Source organism: Leucopleurus acutus (assembly GCF_964270905.1).
Source record: "Leucopleurus acutus genome assembly, chromosome: 4".
Taxonomy (NCBI): Eukaryota; Metazoa; Chordata; class Mammalia; order Artiodactyla; family Delphinidae; genus Leucopleurus; species Leucopleurus acutus.
The window spans coordinates 114,466,658-114,487,815 of record NC_139146.1 but is presented as its reverse complement, the minus strand read 5'-3'; the positions used below and the strand labels follow the sequence as shown (position 1 = coordinate 114,487,815).

Sequence of the window (21,158 nt, the reverse complement as noted above, 5' to 3'; positions counted from 1 at the left end):
AGTTTTATAGTGTCTGGCCTTACATTTAGGTCTTTAATCCATTTTGAATCTATTTTTGTGTATGGTGTTAGGGAGTGTTCTAATTTCATTCTTTTACATGTAGCTGTCCAGTTTTCCCAGCACCACTTATTGAAGAGACTGTCTTTTCTTCATTGTATATTCTTTCCTCCTTTGTCATAGATTAGTTGACCATAGGTGCTTGGGTTTATCTCTGGGCTTTCTATCCTGTTCCATTGATCTATATTTCTGTAGCTTAACAATTTTTAAGCAGCATTAAATTATTAAGGATCATTTTGCACTTTATCATTATCAGTCATATTACTTTTTCATGGGAAATGAAATGTATTTATTTCAGCTTGGTGTTTTACAAATTTCTTTGGTTTGATTGTCTTTTAAGTACTAGGGCCAAATATTTAACCTTTCAACTAAAACATGATTAAACAGCTTATAATGTCTGTTTTCAGGCACATTTAGATTATGTCAGCAATCACCTCTTTGGGAATCATATGCTCAGGAGCTCTTATCAAGATAGAAATACTGGAAAAAAAAACCCTGAACGGAGGCACCAATATCTGTCACACATTCTTCATTCAATCATTTCATATTTTTTAAAAATATCTTATGAAATAATTTAACCATTCATTGTTCAGCGATTAAAAGTTCACAGATATTTAATTAATGACTCAGAGATGACAGTGTTACTTATATCTTAAGCAGTGGTTCTCAGGTGTTTTTCTGTTCCTAATAACTGGAAGGGTCTCAGAGTCGTAGCTGTCAGATTTCCATTGGTAGTGCCTCTCTCTGAGGGGAAAGGGTGGTTGGGTGAGACATCTCCAGGGATCAGTATGGTTTAGGAAAGCCCCTCCATTAGGCTCAATAATGATCCCTAAATATATCCAGGTCTGAATTCCTGGAAACCGTGAATGTTATCTTACATGGCAAAAGGGACTTTGCAGTTATGATTAAATTAAGGATCTTGAAATAGGGAGATTATCTAGGATGACCTAGATGGCTCTAAATGCCATCACAAATGCCATTATAAGAGGGAGGCAGAGGAGATAAGACCACAGAAGGGGAAAAGGCAGTGTGACCATGGAGGCAGAGATTCAAGTGATGCAGCTTCTAGGCAGGGAATGCTGACAGTCACCAGAAGCTGGGAGGGGCAAGGAGCAGATACTCCCCTGGCTCTTGAAGAAACAATCAGCTCTTCTAACACCTGATTTTAGCTTTGTAAGACTCTGTTTGGACTCCTGGCATCCAGAACTGTAAGAAAATAAATTTCTGTTGTTTTAAACCACTAAGTTGGTGGTAATTTGTTGTAGCTGCTTTAAGAAACTAATAGATTTCCTAAATGATTCTGATAATTGCCAGGGTTGAGAATCACTGCTCAGGGCTCTTGATTTGGGGAATTCACATGTAATATGTTTCTAGTTCAACTCATTACAAAAACTGTTTATGAAGTACAAGAGGTTTTAAGATGGTAGATGGTTCCACGACAATTAAAACCAATATGCATTCTTTAAAATTAGAATTACCATTCTGTTTTGTTTTGGGTAACTGTAAAGTAAATATGCAATGCTTTATATACTGAGTAGAATTTACTCACTGTTTCAGAGTGACCAGGGATCTGTCGAAGAAACAGGTTTCTAATTTTCAGAAGTATCCAACTTACATATGTTATTAGAACCTATTGACAGCAAAGCTCCATGGTCAGCTTTCTCAGGGTGCTTGTTATTTGATGTAAGAGGCCAGAACAATCCCATTCATATTCAGATACATATCACTACTTCAAGATTATGACAGACGAAAACAAATACCGTATGTTTTCACTTATATGTGCAACCTAAAAACAAAGGAACAAATATAGCAAAACAGAAACGGACACAGATACAGAGAACAAACTAGTGGTTGCCAGAGGAGAGAGCAGGGGTGATGGGTGAAATAGGAGAAGGGGATTAAGAGGTTCAAACTACAAGTTATAAAATAAATTAGTCATGGGGATGTAATATACAGCACAGATAAAATAGTCTATAATATTGTTATAAGTGTGTATGGTATAAAAATATTGAATCACTGTGCTGTACACCTGAAACTAATATACTATTTTAAGTCAATTATACTTCAAAAAATTATGATAGTTCCTAGACCTACTATTATATTTCATAATTTAATGAATTAATAAAGAAGCACATAGTATTTCTGTATCACAGATTTGGTTTCTTGCTTTTAAAAATAGATTTTTACAGTTATATTTCAATACAGTTGGATTCCTTTTAATCCTGTGTATTTTAATTTAGCTTATTTATTCTGGGAAGGGGTTCATAGGTTCACCAGATTGCCAAAGAGGGACATAGAATAAAAAAGGTTAGAGAAACCCCCCTGCAATAGAATATCTGGCCACCAACGATGCTTTTAATATGAGACTATTTTAAATTTTTCAATCTTTCAGTTCATTTTAATGAGTAATTTCAAGGATAAAGGAGAGAGATGATATCATTTTAAATGTTGCAGAATTGTGTCCTCTGTGTACCTAGGTTTTCCATGACAAATAGGATCTAAACCAGTGATATTTGGAGAACTTTATCTGATGATAATAATAATAGAACCCTTATGCAAAACTGGAATTTTAGGTGCTACCATTAGTGAATTACAGAGTATGCTGAGTTTGCAAACTATTCCATAAGGGGGAAAGTTTTCATTTTTGTGTGAAGTTATTTCTCACCATCTGTTTACGAGTCTGTATCCTGCTCATTGAGTATCCTCACATCCACCCTTTAACCGCTTCTCTATAACAAACATCAGCAGCATCCTTCCTTTTCTCTTAAATTAAAAAAGGGGGTAAGAACGGTTAAAAAAATCATGTACTGAATCATGAGTGAGATATCAGAAAATACAGCTCTTTTCATCATTGTTAGCTTAGAATGTATGTTGAGTTTATGGCAGATCTGTTTTACTATCAGGATGGCAGAACTGACAGTCCTATAGTTGCATCATTTGGAGTAACCAGACATTCTCCAGAATTACAGATGTAAGGCTAATGACGTGGGAAACAAAGGCTTTCTGGAGTGTTGTCAATTAGAGTATGTTATCCAGCTGCAAATAAATGTCTAAATATGCTGGAAATGATAAATGTTCACTTTGATCTAGTGTCCTTGGCCAAAGTTCTCCATCTGCAAGGGAAAATTGCAAGCTCATTTTTCCTTAGTGCATTTAAGACATTACAGAAAGATCTCATAAATCTTAATTTTAAAAAAACATTAAAAAAGTTATTTTTTTAAAGCCCAATTTTCTTATAAGTAAGTTGAGCTTTCATGATGAGGATATATCTGACTGGAGCTCTATGGAATCATTTTCTTAGCCAGCAACAGCTGTGCTGTTCCTTCCAAATAGTAATAATGCTTCTACATTGCACTTGCTTTTTATTGTTGAGGAGGGCTGTTGGTGCCTTTATTGAGTTACTTTGAGAGCAGCCTGATTTTTTTTTAGAATGCACAATAAAACAGAAGTAATTTAAATTTTTAATATGCCTTCCTTGCACCATTAATTAAAATGATTTATGTTTGGTTGCCTTCTTGAAATAGAGTGTGTTGTTAGTACTTATTGCTTCCATGGTGATGTTTTCCAACAGAGCATCATTTACAAAACAAGGTATCAAACCCTTGCTGGTCTTAGTTTATTTGCTTTGACAGCAGCACTTTACTTAACTCACACTGTTCTACCTAGTCCTCATTTGACCTTTAAAATTATATTTATTGTCCAGACTTCCAAGTAGCTATTTATTTGTTCAAAGCAGACTCTTTGAACAATGATGAGTCTGTCAAGGAGGAAAGGAAAGGGAGGTGAGATAACCTCGACTATATCTTGGTCTGGATGTTGAAAGCACCTAACTTTGTGGGATTCAGAAAAGGGCTTCCCAAATACTTATGTCAGAGAATTTTGTATTCATGAGAGGAAAAGCACTACACTTGCTCTCTGATTTTATCAAAAAGAAAGGGAAGAATGAAAGGAAATCCTACATATATTTTAAACAAGTTTTTGTAAACACTAAGAATGATTTGTCTAAGTCTGTGGGCTCTTAGGCGCTTAGATGACATTGCTGATAAATTGGGCACTTGTTTCTGTCACTGGCAAGAACTGGTTCTGAAATACTACTTGATCTACAGTCGTTATACAGTATCTTTTTTTTTTTTTTTTAATCCAAGGCAGTTCACTGTTGACAGTTCTTTTCACTCTTTTCTGAATATTGGAACATATGATTGCATCAAGCTGGCTGCAGGCTCCTGTACTGACATTTTCTAGCTCAAAGAATGCCCACATCATTCGAACATTTGAAAAGTGTTAATGAGCAGATCAAAAGGACTGTTGCCTGAAGCAGCTAACTTTTTTTTTATTTAAGAAATCGGCTCTCCTCCAAACTGAAATCTTCATTCTAACAGCTAAGTAGATGAGATGTAATCCTCCCTGATGATGATAATAACAAACGAAAAAAAAACTTGGAGAAGAATCAAAGTCTGCATATGGTTCACAAAGTGGTGAAAATGTTTTCCAGAATCTTCAATACCGAGCTGAAGGATGCTAAGTGGAAAAAATCCTGGCAACTAGGCAATATTATGCCTTTTAAAATCTGCAAATTCTCATAAAATATGGTGCTTATGAATACATCCTTTTCAAAGATGAATGTGTTCTTGCACTATTTAATACAAGAATGGGATTCTCATGACTGTTATTTTTAATGTATTTGGACCAACAGTCAGGTTTCCTTTTCTCCTGCACTAATTTTACTGAAATGTAGAAATATCAGTGGACACAGACTTTTGCCATTTTTGGCTTTGGGGCTGAATTGTTTCAGATTATTTTCACTCTCCTTTGTTACTTATGAAGCTGTGTGGTAGAATGGAGAGAGGGAGCATTTTGAAACATCACACACACACAAAAAACTTATTTCCTTTTCCAACATTTCTAGGGCAATGATGGTGGGCATATGAATGAATATGTTATGTCCCTATAAAATGGAGATGATAACATCTATCTCACACAGTTACCATAAATATTGATCTATATCTGTCTATCTGTATCCATCTATCCATCTATCTATCTGTCTATCCATCCATCTATTTAACCATCCATCCATGCATGCATCCCAGAAAGTAATAAACTCTCAACACATCTTAAGCCTTTTCTCCTGCACCCTTTCCCTTTGCAATCCAAACCTTATTTTAAAAGGATGTCATGTGGCAGAGGAAGTTGAACCCAGAGTTTCGAGGAAGATGGACCAGTTTAAATACTAATTCTAATGTTTTCCCTCTGTGTATCCTTGGACAAGTTACTGAATTCAGGCCTCCCTCTCCTTGTATTTAAAATAAGCATAGTAACTGCATAGGATTATTATGAAAATGAGAGAAATATAGAGTGCGTGGCATATGGCAGCACTAATAAATGTCGTTATTGTTGATAGTATTAACGGCACACAGATGAGCCTTTGCTCTGCTTCAGTTTCTGAAAGTGCTATTATTTGTTGTGGTGGTGGTGGTATCTCTTAATTTACTAGGTCAAAATTTGATTTATGTAGAGTATTAAGGGTTTTGTTTTCATTGTTAACAATGTAGAAAATATACTTGCCAGGATTTCAAAATCAATTTAAATTTATAATAAGCAATGCATTTAGTCATACATAAGATTAATTACACATTATTGGAAAAACAAACCCTAAAGTTCTTTTCTGGAATAAGGTGAATACAAATGTATGTAGACATATGGCCTACTTAATTATGTAAAGGCATAGAAAAAAAAGACTTGGTGGAAATATTGTGATATGTATTTTGTTTTATCATTCTATTAGAGTTTTCATTTTGGAAAGGACTTACAGTGAATCAAATTTATTTCCCAGATGAAGAAACTTAGCATGGTCTTACATTTTCCCATCTGTCTTTGAGTTCATTAGCTCTCTGACTTTACTGGTTGAAAGAGAAATTTGATACTTCATTTTCTTTGGAACTAGCAATATTTTAGTTTCATGGAAATCTTTTTCTATTGGTTATCATTTATATCTTTTTTTTCCCTCTGTATTTTTCTTATAAATTTAGAGGTTGGCTATGAGCCTTTGCGAACATTCTCAGCTAGTTTCTTCAGCTCACTTTCAATCATATTTTTAGTATCTGTTGTTTGCACAGCACTTTATTAGGTGCTGTGATATTTTCAAAGAGGGAGAAATGATATTGCCCCTAAGAAATCTACAGTTTTGAGGGGTAATTGAAAAATTCCAAAATAAACATACAAACCCAAACTGATGAAGCATGAATTGTTCAACTGTGCAGCACGTATCTTGTTCGAAGTTTTAAAGCTTCTAGATAAAGCGATAGAAAGTTGATAGACTACTCTGTAACGGTTGGATGGGACTTAATATGGAAACAGTCATTTTTTGAGGGGTAGCAAAGGGATCTTCAGTCAGCCTGGAGTTAGAGGTACACATGCAGGGATGTTTGTACATAGGGTGTTAGGGTCGAACTATACAGTGCTGAGGCATTTGAACAATGACAATTCAAGAGGTGGCTCGTGTAGATGTACTGAAAAAGGAGTTTGCATTTTCCAGGTTGTGGCTTATGATAACAGATAAAGAGTCTCTGATAAAGAAGGCAAAGATGCCTCTCATTATCCTGCTGTGAGTTTGTCACCAGTGGTCATATGAGGATTTTAAATTGAGACTCAGTTTACCCATATTAATGCTAAAACTTGATGCTGTGCAGGATAATCAGCATGATAAATATGACATGAAAAAGGAAGTGTTATGGAGGGGGATTTCGGTAATTCTTAGGAGATATAACATAGAACAGGGTTGGGGATACTATTTAAGTCCTCAGAAATTTATATATCAGTACAAGATGTAGACATAATAAGTAGAGTAAATTTGAAATCCTCACAAGGACATCAAAATGAGTTCGAGTACATTATACTCAGGCTTAGTGGAATGAAGGTTGTACCTTGGGCTTTTTCTAGTGAGAGAAATCTGGAGAGCACTTTATGTTAGTTTGTAAAACTGAATGGTAAGCTTCTTCCCAAAATTCAGTAATTCCTCAAGTTCAGTTGTGGCCACTGGAACCTTTGATCCATTTTGACTAGAGAAACCATCAATTGAGCTTCTATTAGAAAAATAGTGACCTGGCTACATAGGTTAGAATGAGGGATGAGTTAGAGATAGAGGAACAAGCTAGAGGTCTAATTTAGCTACAAATAAAGCATGTAGACATTGATGTCAAAATAAAGCTATGGTAATTATAGACTATCAATCAATGTTATCAATATGTTATTAGTTAAAATGCATAGAATCAAAGTGAGGATTGCTCGGGTGCATCTGTTTTGCCTGAGCACCATGCATTTAATTATAATGGATCGGCCACACTTAAAATGTTATTTATCGATTCTAGAAACCACATTTTGAGATATTGTTCAAGTGAATATATACTAAAGAAACTGACCAAAATGACCCAATAACTCAGACCATTACACAAAAAACAGTTGTGATGTTTCGCTTCCAGATGTGTAAGTTCAATAGATTTATGGTTATTATCCAAGTATTCAAAAATAGGAACTGCTCATTTCTGGAATTAAAAATAGTTGTGTGTATGCATGTGTTTCCACACTCTAGGATCAGGACTAAAGTGTGGAAACTACGGAGAAGGAGGCTTTGGCTTCTTTGGGGGGAAAATTTTTCAAATGATGTGAGTTCCTTGCCAATGGAATAAATTGCTTTGTGAAGTTGTGAATTTCTCTTTATTGCAGGAATTCAAACATAGTTGGACTACAGCTAGGTGGGAATTTTTCAGAAACATGAAGTTTTGGTTGGATGTGTATTGGAGAAGTTGAAAAATATTGTACTAGATATTTTTAAGGTCCAGAGATCTTGAGTTCATGATTTTAGGTAGTGATAGTAGGAATGGAATGCAAAGAATCCTTCCTTCTTCCCGTGATCTTCCTTCCTTCCTCCTCCTCTCCCTTTAACCCTTCCTCTATCTTTTTTTTCTCTTTCCCACTTTCTTCCTTTTTCTCTCTTCCTAACTTCCCTTCTTTGCTTCCTTTGTGCTAGACACTCTACTAAGTACTGGGAATACAGTGAGGAACAAAGCAGACATAAAATCCACCCTCTTAGAAGTTACAGTGTTTTGGAGTTAGAGAAAATTATCAATTGTGACCAGTGCTAGGGGAGAACAAATAGGCATCTGTACATATTAAGGTAACCTGATCTGCTTTGGGAGGATTGGGGGAATTCGTGGTGGGGAGGAAGAAAAGAGGAAAAGATAGAACAGGAAGAGGGAGAGAGAGAGAAGAATATTTCAAAGAATCTTTTGAACATGGTAAATGATTTGGTGAAGTCATTTAGAAGTGAGAATAAATTATAGATTATGAGAAAATTTTAAGGCTGCAACTTTAAGGAAAGAGTGATTTACTTGAAAGAAACAAGGAAGATAGGAAGAAGAGTTGGCTCTTAAATGAAGCTTATTAGGTTGGTTTTGACCCTGTTGACTGTGAAATATTGATAGATCTGGTTTTCATTGATTGATATTGGACGTGCAGGTTGATAATATGAGTGCTTCCTTTTTATAAAGGAAATGCACCTGTAGCTTGATAACCTTTATTTTATTTTACCACAGTATTATTTTAAATCTTTATCCTCTCCTGGCATTTGTTTCTGGGCTAAATGTAAAACTTCACAGATTTCTATCCTTCAATATTAGTAAAAAGAACTGGGATTTTATGTTTATTGATAAGACAAAATTGAATTAAACAGAAGGGTTAAATAGAAATAACAGCATTTCTTGTAGCATTCAGAAGTTTGAATGCTACAATGAGCTAGTTCAAGATTCATTCAGATTAAATTACTGTCCAGTTATATCTATGTAATTGTAGTTACTGTTTGCATTTTTTCCTGAGATTTAGATCTAAACTAAAATTTGAGGATGAAAGTAATATATATGAAGAAAATTATGAGTCAATTCACTAAACATTATCAGTAACAACAAAAAAAAACTTTCATTATGAAAAATTTCAAACATATAAAAAAAGAAAGAGTGAAATAATGAATCTCCCATGTCTACTTAGTTTCAATGATTCTCAATTTATGGCTAAATTTATTTCATATATAACCTCTTTACTTCCCCACCCCAAATTATTTTGATGAAAATATCAGAATTATATCATTTAATCTGGAAATGTTTCAGTATATATCTTTAAAATATATGCAGTCTTTAAAAAACATATTCATGATAATAGGAATATACCTGAACAGTAGTAATAATTCTTTGATGATATTCATTTTCAGAGCTACTATTGTTTTAAAATTTTAAAACTTTAATGAGATAATTGAAACATTTGACTTTAGGTGAAGTGAGGCAGTTATATTTTCAAACAGTTTTTCTTCTTAGTATAGAGACTTGGATGTGTACTCGAATTATCAGACACAACTGGCCCTTGGTCAGTAATTTTCTATCATGATGGTATGAAAGTCCAGATACCCCAGTACCAGTAAAGGTCATTTAAATTTGATCTCAGTCTGTATTCCTCTCACATAAAGAATTAACCACATCAAATTTCATGAAATAATATATTGAGTAACAATTCACAGGAAAGGACTCTTGGCTAAGAGGTTGATTTGTTTCTAGGTTAAAAGGTGGGGAAAGAGAGTATGTTAATTTCTCTATTATCTCATCCAAAGCAAGCTAACTTTGTATTGTCAATTTGTGAAAAAGTCAGTGAATCATAGCAGGAAGACTGTAAATTCCTACTCCATTTGAGTGGACATACTGTAATCTAGTGAAAAATGTTTGCATTAGAAGAGCCACTTAGTGCAAGGTATTTGACAATTTTTGCTCTTGTTATTTACCTGAAAACTGAAGCTATATCTGTATCATAAAGATAAAATGAATGAATGTGCTAGTTAGCTAGCTAGTTAGTCAAAGAAAACCTAGTAGTTGCTAGTTAGTCCAAAGCTAGTTACAAACAAGCCCAGGTTCAAAAGGGAGGCATATGTTTTGGGAGGCTAGCTTCATCTGGGACATCTTTGGTGCCACCACAGTATTATACTAATCTAATTATTTTTATACATCCTTTCTGTCTCCTCCCTGTGCCACTGAAGTTTCTGCATTTGATTGTTTTTTTTGGTTTTATTTTTTTTGGTACAGGTTATCAAGGATCCTCCTCCACCACCACCCTCTGCACCAAAAGAGGTAAATGAGTGCCTAATAAGTGATGTGGGTGTATTTAGATATTATCCCTAATTTGATCAATTACATTGTTATTAGATAACTGTGATACCTATGTATTGACTTTTGAAATTATGAAAATCAATTATATTTTGTCTTCTCATGATTTCTTTCATGTGCTAGAGGAACGGGACTTTTACACATTGATAAACGTAGACTAGCCATCAGGATAAATAGTACATAGAGATTTAATTGACTTTTTATAGCAATATATCAATAGTTCTGCTGTCACTTGTCTTATTTACAAAAAGTTGGAAGATCCAAGCTGGCAGCTTAAAGATAGTATTACTTTCTTCAAAATGATTATTACTTTTACATTACTCTGTTAGCCAAAATTGTGTTAGCAACAGAAAATATGGTGTGCATTTTCAAAGCTTCTTAACTACCTATCTTTTCAGTACAAATTTCGCAGAGTTTAAATTTACACATACATTGAGGCTTTAAATGATCATTGAAATGCGGTCCTAATTTTAATGTTTTATCTTCTTAGCTATGAAGTGATGAATAAATCTGGAAAAACCAAATGATGCTCATAGTTAAGGAGCAACTTCTGGTAGCCTAGTGAAATAAGGTAGATTCCTCAAATTGTGGAATGGAAGGAGTCCTCATATTCTGTAGAGCCTCACTTGAAATTTATGCACATAAGCATAAGTACATCCACATGTGCTATATGTAATTTTTACTATATTTTGTCCATATCAGTGTCATTATTCAGAAAAATATTTAAATGTGAGTTGGTTCTGACTAAGCAATATTTTAAGAAATTAATTAAACTCAGTTTTAAAAACTTGTATCCACATAGGAGGAAGAAGAACCTCTGCCTACCAAGAAATGGCCAACCGTGGATGCTTCTTATTATGGTGGTCGAGGGGTTGGAGGAATTAAAAGAATGGAGGTTGGTATCTTGAAAAAAATTAGAAGCTGCTAATGTGGAATATGTAGTTTTAGAACTATCAAGCCGTGGAAACTGTACTTTTCACAACTCAGTATCCTAATATCATCCATTTTTACTTAACACTAGGTCTTTTTTGGACACATTTTTTTTCTATGGAATAATCCTAGCCATTTCAAAACTATTCAAGAAGAACTGACTTCATTAGTCAAAGAACTACATTGATAAGATTTCTGAATTCTAAAGGGCAAAACAAAATTAGGGTTTTTTTTTTTTACTATTTTGGAAAAAATTCCTACGGAGAACATGAACTTTGAAGAAGCCAGATACTTAAAGTTGCAACAATGCTTGTCTTTGAAAAGATCCAATAGTTAAGTACTATTTGAGAAGAAAAATATTAAAATATTCAATATCATGGATAAGACCCTATCACAAATGTAGAGGAAGTACATTTAAGGCTTTTTTTTAATAGGTTTTAGTTACCTCTTATGAATAATCATAATTAATATTAAATATCATTTATAGACTATTAAATTTTTAGACTGGCAAAACATGTGGACTAAAATTGAACTTAAATATTATATCTTGAAGATGAAATGAGGTCTTCTTACCACCACGGAAGTATTTTTCAAAGTGATGGATTAATTAATAATAAGCAGGCACTGTCAGCACTGAGCCCTTAACAACAGTATAGATAGGCCAACATCCCACCCGAAGGAGAAATTGGAAGAATTTTCTCATTGATATGGTGACATTATTATTAAACACAGATCCTGGCATTTCTTTCTTATTAGTTATTCTTTAATTTTATTTCTCAATAAGAAAGAATTTTTAAGTGTTTTGCAATCATTGCACGTCTCCTACTGTCATATCTGCTTTGTCCCATTACTGCCAGCAAAAATCAATAAGCTAATTAACAACCTCACAACTGTTGCAATTTTCTTTTCTTTCTTTTTTTTTTTTTTTAATTTTTTTGTTGTGCCATGTGGCATGCAGGATCTTAGTTCCCCGGCCAGGGATCAAACCCGTGCCCTCTGCAGTGGAAGCGTGGAGTCTTAACCACTGGATCACCAGGAAAGTCCCACAATTTTCTCTTTTTATACATTTCAATGAAATTCAGATTCCCAAGGAGAATTTCCCATTTTCAACATAAATTTCAGTACTCTTCAAAAGAAGCCCAGACTTACTTAAATGACTGTCATTACTAAAGTGGTTATCTGATAGTGATTCTCATTTTCTTGACCACATTAGATCTTAAAATAATGCACATCTTCCTAAGAGCTTGCCACTTTATTGCTGATATCTTCTGAGACAGGTACCTCATTGTCAATAAGCCATGAAAAAGGCAGGTGCTAGAACTTACTTCATTTGTCTTTTGGAGAAAATATTGCTTCTGTGTTTGCAGGTGGGTAATTGGGAATATCAAGCAGTACAAGAGAACATGGTGAGGCTAGCTCTTGTTGCTTGACATGGAAGGAAGGTCATTTTCCTTTCATTTGCCTTTGTTGTGTCATTCTAGGATTGGAGAGGTTGGGGAGAGTGTGGACTGGATGTCCCTACGTATTAAAAAATACAATTGTAAATAAAATCATTACATATGAATATCCAAATATGATCTGTCATAGCTTATTTTTAGTTTATTTAGTCTCGTTCCAAAATGTGTGTATAAAAAGATGTATGCAGGGGGAAAAGGGTTTGACAGGAAATAGCACAACATGTTAGTAGCTTTCTCTGAATGGAGTGATTTTCAATTTGTGTTATATATTTCCCTGTTTGTTCCCAACTTATTTGACAGTGAGCATGTAGTAATTTATATTCAAAATAATAAACTTAATTCCATTTTGAAATCCACACATATAAAATACCACATGACAATGAGATTCAGATATATTAGTTCTTGCTAAAAACACGAGGAATTGTGGCAGGTTTTTGTTACTCCAATATTCCATGTTCCAAAGATTAAGATCTCTTTCTACAGAAAAGAAAAGTTTATGCATGAGCTACTGAATGGGTTCTGAGTTAAAAGGCATATTATTGGAATATGGTCAAGAAAGCCAAGGGCCCATGGACATTCTTGAGTAACTCACATTTCATGTTTTAAGAGTTATTGACTCTTTTACTTAAAATGTAAAATTTAATTTAATTCAAAGTTAATTGAAATTTATTTATTTGTGTTTTAGTTATTGACTGTTAATTAATGTGAAGTTATATTGCCCTAGGTTTTTAGCTGAAGAAAATTTATGAGACGGACTCACTCACTTTTAATAAATCAGAGTTCATTTTAGCCATGGATAATTTTGGCTATGTTTTATGTAGTACTCCATCAACGAAATGGAAATGAGAATGAAGAAAAAAATGAGAAAGTAAATGTGGGCTTCACAAAGGGGAAACACAGTATGTAAAAATACACAATAAAAAATAAACTGAAGGATTTCCCTGGCAGTACAGTGATTAAGACTTCATGTTTCCACCACAAGGGGCACAGGTTCAATCCCTGGTTGGGGAACTAGGATCCCATATGCCACACAGTGAGGCCAAAAACAACAAAGAAAAAATAAACTAAGACTTTAGTGCCTTTAGACTTTCAAACATCAACTAATTTAAACTTGGAGAGGAAAAATAGAAAACATAACTTGTTTTAAAACAATGCCTATTCAAACCTGAAAGGTATTTTCCTTAAAAAAATTCCCCAGTTTAAACTGGGGAAAATGAAAGGAATTATAGAAATTATGAGCACATCTGAATTAAAGAATAAATCTTCATAACTCAATGTTATTTTAAGCCAGTATAGGGATTTTACCTAGAAATTTTTTCTTCCTCCTAAATATTTAAACACTATTATAATCGCAGTTTGCAGAAAGCTGGAACTGAGCTGATGTTAATAACAGCTGTTAGCACAACTGATCCACAATACCTAATGGCTTCAAATGTGTGTTTCTGTCAGTTCCGTGTGAAACTGTTTTTGTTTCTTTTCTCAATTCTGAAATTGCTCCTTTATGATACAACCTCCAAATATGCTGTGGAAATTATGGAATTTCATTGTTTATCATGAAAGCCAAGTAGAATTGGAAGAATTTAGCTATCAAGCTTGCATTTTTTTTTAAATAGTAAAAAGTCAGATATATTAATTCTGTTAAGGCTGCCTTTAGCAATCCATTCTTGTTATTCTTTTATCCTTTTTGACTATCTCAACGTGGTCAAACTAAAATATTAAAATTTATACATATAAGTGTATATATATATATATTTATTTGCTTTTAAGAGTTTTAGGAAAACTCTATATAAAGTGTTTCCTAGTTTGAGTGAGATTGAGTGAGAATTGATTGTTGTATTATCTGTGGTGATGGTGATAATAATGATAAAACAGCTACTTCATGAACTAACACAATGGATTTATTTAATGCATTTCCTTTATACCTCAGCAACTATGTATCATATGTTTAGAAATGCAATGTTGGGTCAGAACTCTAGTTCAACTGTCTTCGTGTTCTTTATCTGAGAATGGTACAATGATACTTGGAGGAAGAATATGAGTACCATTACCTCTAGAATATCAACTGTGAAGGCTGGGCTAGTTAGTATCTAAGTTAAAAATCCATCATTTCTGAATGGATCTAAATTTTACCTACTTATATTTCTACTCTGAATTACTTCTCTCTGTTATGATACTCATATGTTTATTTGACTAGGTATCTTCATTTGTTTTTTATTTTTTCCCTTAAAATTGAGACTTTACAACTGCAGGAGATGTGTCCTGGTTTTAGAGTTTCTTAGTTCAATTTAGATATATCTAAAGATTTTTAAAGTTTTAGTTTATCTAGGTGAAGACACTGTGATTTGAAAGAGAAGGTCATTTCTCTGGAAAAAAAGCCAACTATCTAGTTCTAAAGGTTTAATGGTATTTAAAACAATTTTAACGACCTCATAAAGAACATTCTAGTACCACTGATAACACTGAAAGATACAGATACATTTTAATGACTCAACAGAGTCCACTTGAAATTGAAAACCTACTCTAAAATTGTAGTAAAAAAAAAGGTAAAAACATCTAAGTAAGCCTTATCAAAAAGCTATGAATAGATCTTTCTATGAACAGTAATCATCTGTATTCCTACCCACTAATTCAGGTCATTAAAATGCTTTTAAAAAGCATTTAATCATTTTTTCTTCGTAGAAATTATTCAACTCTGGTGAGCCACTGTGTGCCCTGGACAGGCCTTCCTGATTCTTTTTAGAGCTTCACTTATCTTTGTCTTCTTTGGTAACATTCTTGGTTTTTAGACTTCTCTACTGTTCCTGGTTGGACAAAGCCTTTCTCCAGGGGCCACAACTTCTTCACATGCCCACACATGAAAAAATTTGGCTAAAATGTAGCTAATTTTCATTGAAAAGTAAAGAAAACATCATTTGACCCTTTTGTTTTCAATGTCTAGGTTTTTCAGAGAAAGGAATCCTCCCAAATTTGTGGAATTCCCTGGTGTCCCTGAATTTTTCTCTTCAAAGCAGAGTCTCTTCAGATTTGTCTTCCTCAATGAAAAACTGATATGTCAAATAACCATACCCATATGAATAGAAGAAATAAAGACTGAGAGCTACTTTACAAAAAGTTGAGAAAAATATATATAATTATTTTATTTCCAAAGGCTAAAATTTAAATCATACTTTTTGCCTTAGTCAAACTTGATGGAAAGTTTGGAAAGAAAAATTAACTCCTTTGTATAAAATATATTTGTAAAATTCAAACCTATTTGAAACTTACTGCACCCTTCAGACTACATATGTTCAAATCCCTGTCCTGCTGCTTACTAGCTGTGTGGCTTTGGGCTCATCACTTAACCTCTCTGTGTCTCGGTTTCCTCATCTGGAAGCAAAAACATAGTATCTATCTCATTGCATTTTTGTATGGATTAAATGCAGCTTGGCACATAATAATCATTCAATAAATGCTAATTATCATCATCATTATCATCTATTTCACCCAGTGCCATCAGTATATACAGGTATGTCTTTAGCTAGAAGGAGAACATACCTAATTAGAGAATAGAATTACACACTGTCATGCATTTCGTATGTAAAACACAAATTACCTCCTTATTTGAAACAATGGAGAAATGGCTGCATCAAATTTAATAGATGCCAGATTTTTATAAAGGATCTTTATTTCTAGGATCTTAATATTAAATACATGAGTGGTGAGAAACCTATTAAATCTCAGAAGAGTAGGAATTTGGAGCTAGGATACCTACTCATCTTTGGACTCTGAGGTGGTGAATCAAAGAACCAACTAAACAAGAGCCTGTTCCTCTAGGCCACTATATGTCTGATATCAGTATTTCTCTTTGTTTTAAAGGTTCGTTGGGGTGATAAAGGATCTACGGAGGAAGGTGCAAGGCTAGAGAAAGCCAAAAATGCTGTGGTGACCATTCCTGAAGAACCAGAGGAGCCCCTTAGGCCCAGACCACCTCGACCCAAACCCACACTCCAGCCTCCTCAGACAAAGTGGTACACACCAATTAAGGTGACTGTTCAAACTTTGTGGGATTTAACGGCAACTTCCTAGAGAAAGTGTAATCCTTTTAGTCTCCCTGCCTGCCCCCGCAACCATCTGCAGGAGGACCAAGGTATATCAAATAACAGACATTCAATTTACCTTATAACAACTGAATATTTGTCAGTAACAAGAAACTCCATTTTTGTTATTTATTTATTCGTTAAATTTATGAAAGAAATGAGAGGAGAAAATAAGGCTTTACCTTCTTCATTTTAGCTCATTTATTTAACAAGCAGAGGCCGAGTACATTCCCCAGGTATTTACAGATCACGTTTCCCTTTAGGGTCGGCTGGATGCCCTCTGGGCTTTGTTGCGGAGGCAGTATGACCGGGTGTCCTTGATGCGACCTCAGGAAGGAGATGAGGTTTGTATGTGGGGATGTGTTAGGAAAATAGTGACCGCTCAGGTGTGTATAAGGAAGGGAGGGAAATAATAATCAAAAAGAACCTAAAGTCCTCATTACAGCTGAAGAAGGACTTATTATTGTCTCATGCAAATTCCTATTACGTAGGGTGCTTAATAAATGATTATCTATTGTTAGAATATGTCTTCAACCACAGTTTAACACGAGGCCCTTTTCAAGTAACATAAAAATTAAGGTCCACTGTACACATACTTTAATAAGCACACTCAATGCTTCAGCCTTTGACTTGGACGGCGTCACATTCTGTTCTGAGGTTTTTTACCCAGCGGGGAGGACAGGGTGGGGATTAGTAAGTCTTGCTAACATTTACTAGCATTGAGGCCTGGGGTATATGCCTCAGATCCTCTGTTGCTTTAGGTATAAATAAGTATTTTCCTGCCTTCAAAGTTGATTTAATCTAATTTCTTGAAAATGTGAAAGTGCTTTGAAAGTTATAAAGCGTTATGGACATCTGCAATGGTGAGATACACACACACACACATATATGTGTATGCATTTTCCCTATCAAGGAAGCCTTTTTTAAAAAAATATTTATTTAGTTAGTTGTGCCAGGTCTTAGGTGTGGCTCGCAGGCTCCTTAGTTGAGGCACATGGGCTCCTTAGTTGTGGCATGCGAACTCATAGTTGCAGCAGGCATGTGGGATCTAGTTCCCTGACCAGGATTGAACCTGGGACACCTGTACTGAGAGCACAGAGTCTTAACCACTGTGCTACCAGGGAAGTCCCAAGGAAGCCTTTTTGAGGCTTTTTTATTATTGGAAATTTGGCTAGAATTACTCCAGCTTTATAATTTCTTTAATATATAAGCACTATTTCCTGTTGTATCGATATAAGAAAAATAGTTTAAAACCTTTTCATATGCAACAATGAGCAGGTTTGGTTCAGAGACACAATACTGTTAGTAATAATAACAGAATCTTTTCATTGTGTGTCAACGGGATCATCATTCTGTTTTAACTTCATTGATGTGCATGAACTTCATTGATTTCAGCTTCAGAGGACATTAGGTTATTCAGGTCTGATGGGCTTTTTTTTTTAAGGATGAAATAACTGATGAGATTAATATTTATTTTTCAGTGCCAAGCTATATTTAGTGTTATATGATTCTAGCTAGGTGTTTAAAATACCAAAACATCTAAATTTTTAGATCTTAACTTCTATGAGATGGAGGTAGTTTTATAAACATCTGAGTTCAGCCATTTGGAGAAGCAATTTAAGAAAATATTCCTGGAATATTCCCAACAGATCATTTACCCTTTGCTTGGACCATAAGTAGAGAGAACCAGGTGGTTTATGAAGCAGCCTCTTTCATTACCAAACCACTGTGGTTAATAGAAAGTTCTTATATTTAATGAAATTTGTGCCTCTGTTTAAATTAATGCATGATCTGGAGTTCTGCTTCTGGAACAACATATAACAATACTATTCTTCAATATTCTAGACTTTTACTTTACAGGTTTTTAAATTGTTTTCATGTATTATCTTAGTTTTCTGTCCCCCAAGTTAGCCATTAGTTCATTTGTTCAATAATTTTCATCTTTTTGAGTGTTAGGTATAGTGCTAGCACTAAAGATGTATTAGCAAAAACAGAGAGTGGTTCCAGCACTCTTGTCAGTACTTTCTGTATTCTTTTAACTCTCATGATTAAAATTTAGTTTTTTGGCCTTTTTCACTTGTACTAATTTTGACTTAATTCAATAATTTCTGAATTATAAATATGCACAAGTAATGGCATTAGGTGATACTGGGGAGTGGGTACAAACTATTACCTTTGCCCTTAAGAAACTAAAATTTGTTTGGGAAACAAGATACATACAAAAATAAAATTTATTCCAGAATGTGCTCTGGGCCATTTATAGGTAGGTGTCAAGTACTCTTGAGTGTATAGAGGAAGAGAGATTAACTCTTCCTGGAGGAATTTGGGAATGCTTCTTCAAAAATACAGGCCTTCTATCTTTGAAAATGAGTAGGGATTCATCAGGTGAAGTTAGGTGGAATGGGTATTTCCACAGATGAAGCATCATGAATAAAATCTCTGAGGCAGCCAAGAACAGTGGTTTGTGGATAGTCTGGGGCAAACATGACCTTCAAAGTCCAGGGGAAGAGAAATTTTTGACAGTACTCTGTGATAAGTGTCTTTTGGTGTCCATTTGATCAATCTTGATGTTGTGGTTTATACTTTGTGTCCTATTTAATTAATCTTTCCCTACTCTGATGTCATAAAGATGTTCTTTTGTATTGTCTTCAGAAAGTTTTAAAAAATCTTACCTTTAGTCCATCTGGAATTTATGTTTGTAAATAAGGTAAAGCAAGGAACTAATTTTATTATTTCCTTGTGTGTGTTAATAGTAAGCTGTCCCAGGACCATTTATTATTTTTATTTATTTATTTTTCCATGTGTTTGTGTTTTTTATGTTTTTGTTTTCCCTGTAATTGATTTCTAATCTCATAGTGTTGTGGTCAGAAAAGATGCTTGATATAATTTCAATTTTCTTAAATTTACTGAGGCTTGATTTGTGACCCAAGATGTGATCTATCCTGAAGAATGTTCCATGCACACTTGAGAAGAAAGTGTAATCTGCTGTTTTGGGATGGAATGTCCTATAAATATCAAATAAATCGATCTGGTCTATTGTGTATTGTCTCTATTTAAAGCTGTGTTTCCTTATTAATTTTCTGTTTGGATGATCTGTCCATTGGTGTAAGTGAGGTGTTAAAGTCCTCCACTATTATTGTGTTACTGTCGATTTCCTCTTTTAGAGCTGTTACCAGTTGCCTTCTGTATTGAGGTGCTCCTACGTTGGGTGCATATATATTTATAATTGTTATATCTTCTTCTTGGATTGATCCCTTTATCATTACGTAGTGTCCTTCCTTGTCTCTTGTAACACTTTTTATTTTAAAGTCTATTTTATCTGATATGAGTATTGCTACCCCAGCTTTCTTTTGATTTCCATTTGCATGGAATATCTCTTTCCATCCCCTCAGTTTCAGTCTGTATGTGTCCCTAGGTCTGAAGTGGGTCTCTTGTAGACAGCATATATGTGGGTCTTGTTTTTGATCCATTCAGCAAGCCTGTGCCTTTTGGTTGGAGCATTTAATCCATTCACATTGGAGTTTGTTTTTGTAGGTCCTTTTGTCTCTTGTGTTTCCCACTTAGAGATGTTCCTTTAGCATTTGTTGTAGAGCTGGTTTGGTGGTGCTGAATTCTCTTAGCTTTTGCTTGTCTGTAAAGCTTTTGATTTCTCCTTCGAATCTGAATGAGATCCTTGCTGGGTAGAGTAATCTTGGTTGTAGGTTCTTCCCTTTCATCACTTTAAATATATCATGCCACTCCCTTCTGGCTTGTAGAGTTTCTGCTGAGAAATCAGCTCTTAACCTTATGGGAGTTCCTTTGTATGTTATTTGTCATTTTTCCCTTGCTGCTTTCAATAATTTGTCTTTGTCTTTAATTTTTGCCAATTTGATTACTATGTGTCTCGGTGTATTTCTCCTTGGATTTATCCTGTATGGGACTCTCTGCACTTCCTGGACTTGGGTGGCTATTTCCTTTCCCATGTTAGGGAAGTTTTTGACTATAATCTGTTCAAATATTTTCTCGGGTCCTTTCTCTCTCTCTTCTCCTTCTGGGACCCCTATAATGTGAATATTGTTGCATTTAATGTTGTCCCAGAGGGCTCTTAGGCTGTCTTCATTTCTTTTCATTCTTTTTTCTTTATTCTGTTCCGCAGCAGTGAATTCCACCATTCTGTCTTCCAGGTCACTTATCCGTTCTTCTGCCTCAGTTATTCTGCTATTGATTCCTTCTAGTGTATTTTTCATTTCAGTTATTGTATTGTTCATCTCTGTTTGTTTGTTCTTTAATTCTTCCAGATCTTTGTTAAACATTTCTTGCATCTTCTCGATCTTTGCCTCCATTATTTTTCCGAGGTCCTGGATCATCTTCACTATCATTATTCTGAATTCTTTTTCTGGAAGGTTGCCTATCTCCATTTCATTTAGTTGTTTTTCTGGGGTTTTATCTTGTTCCTTCATCTG

General features: G+C 34.5%; 1 protein-coding gene across 4 annotated transcripts in view; it reads left to right on the top strand.

Moving 5' to 3' along the window:
• Nucleotides 1-21,158, top strand: part of ANTXR2 (ANTXR cell adhesion molecule 2) — a 163,475-nt gene that overhangs the window by 84,361 nt on the left and 57,956 nt on the right. For 2 of the 4 annotated variants that reach the window (XM_082837613.1, XM_082837615.1), the window contains exons 13-16: nucleotides 10,173-10,217; nucleotides 11,056-11,148; nucleotides 16,496-16,663; nucleotides 16,980-17,060. In XM_082837613.1, coding sequence (XP_082693739.1) covers nucleotides 10,173-10,217; nucleotides 11,056-11,148; nucleotides 16,496-16,663; nucleotides 16,980-17,060 — 387 coding nt within the window. Of the gene's footprint in view, nucleotides 1-10,172; nucleotides 10,218-11,055; nucleotides 11,149-16,495; nucleotides 16,664-16,979; nucleotides 18,103-21,158 lie in introns of those variants that run through there. The other 2 variants (XM_082837614.1, XM_082837612.1) reach the window with 2 other exon arrangements.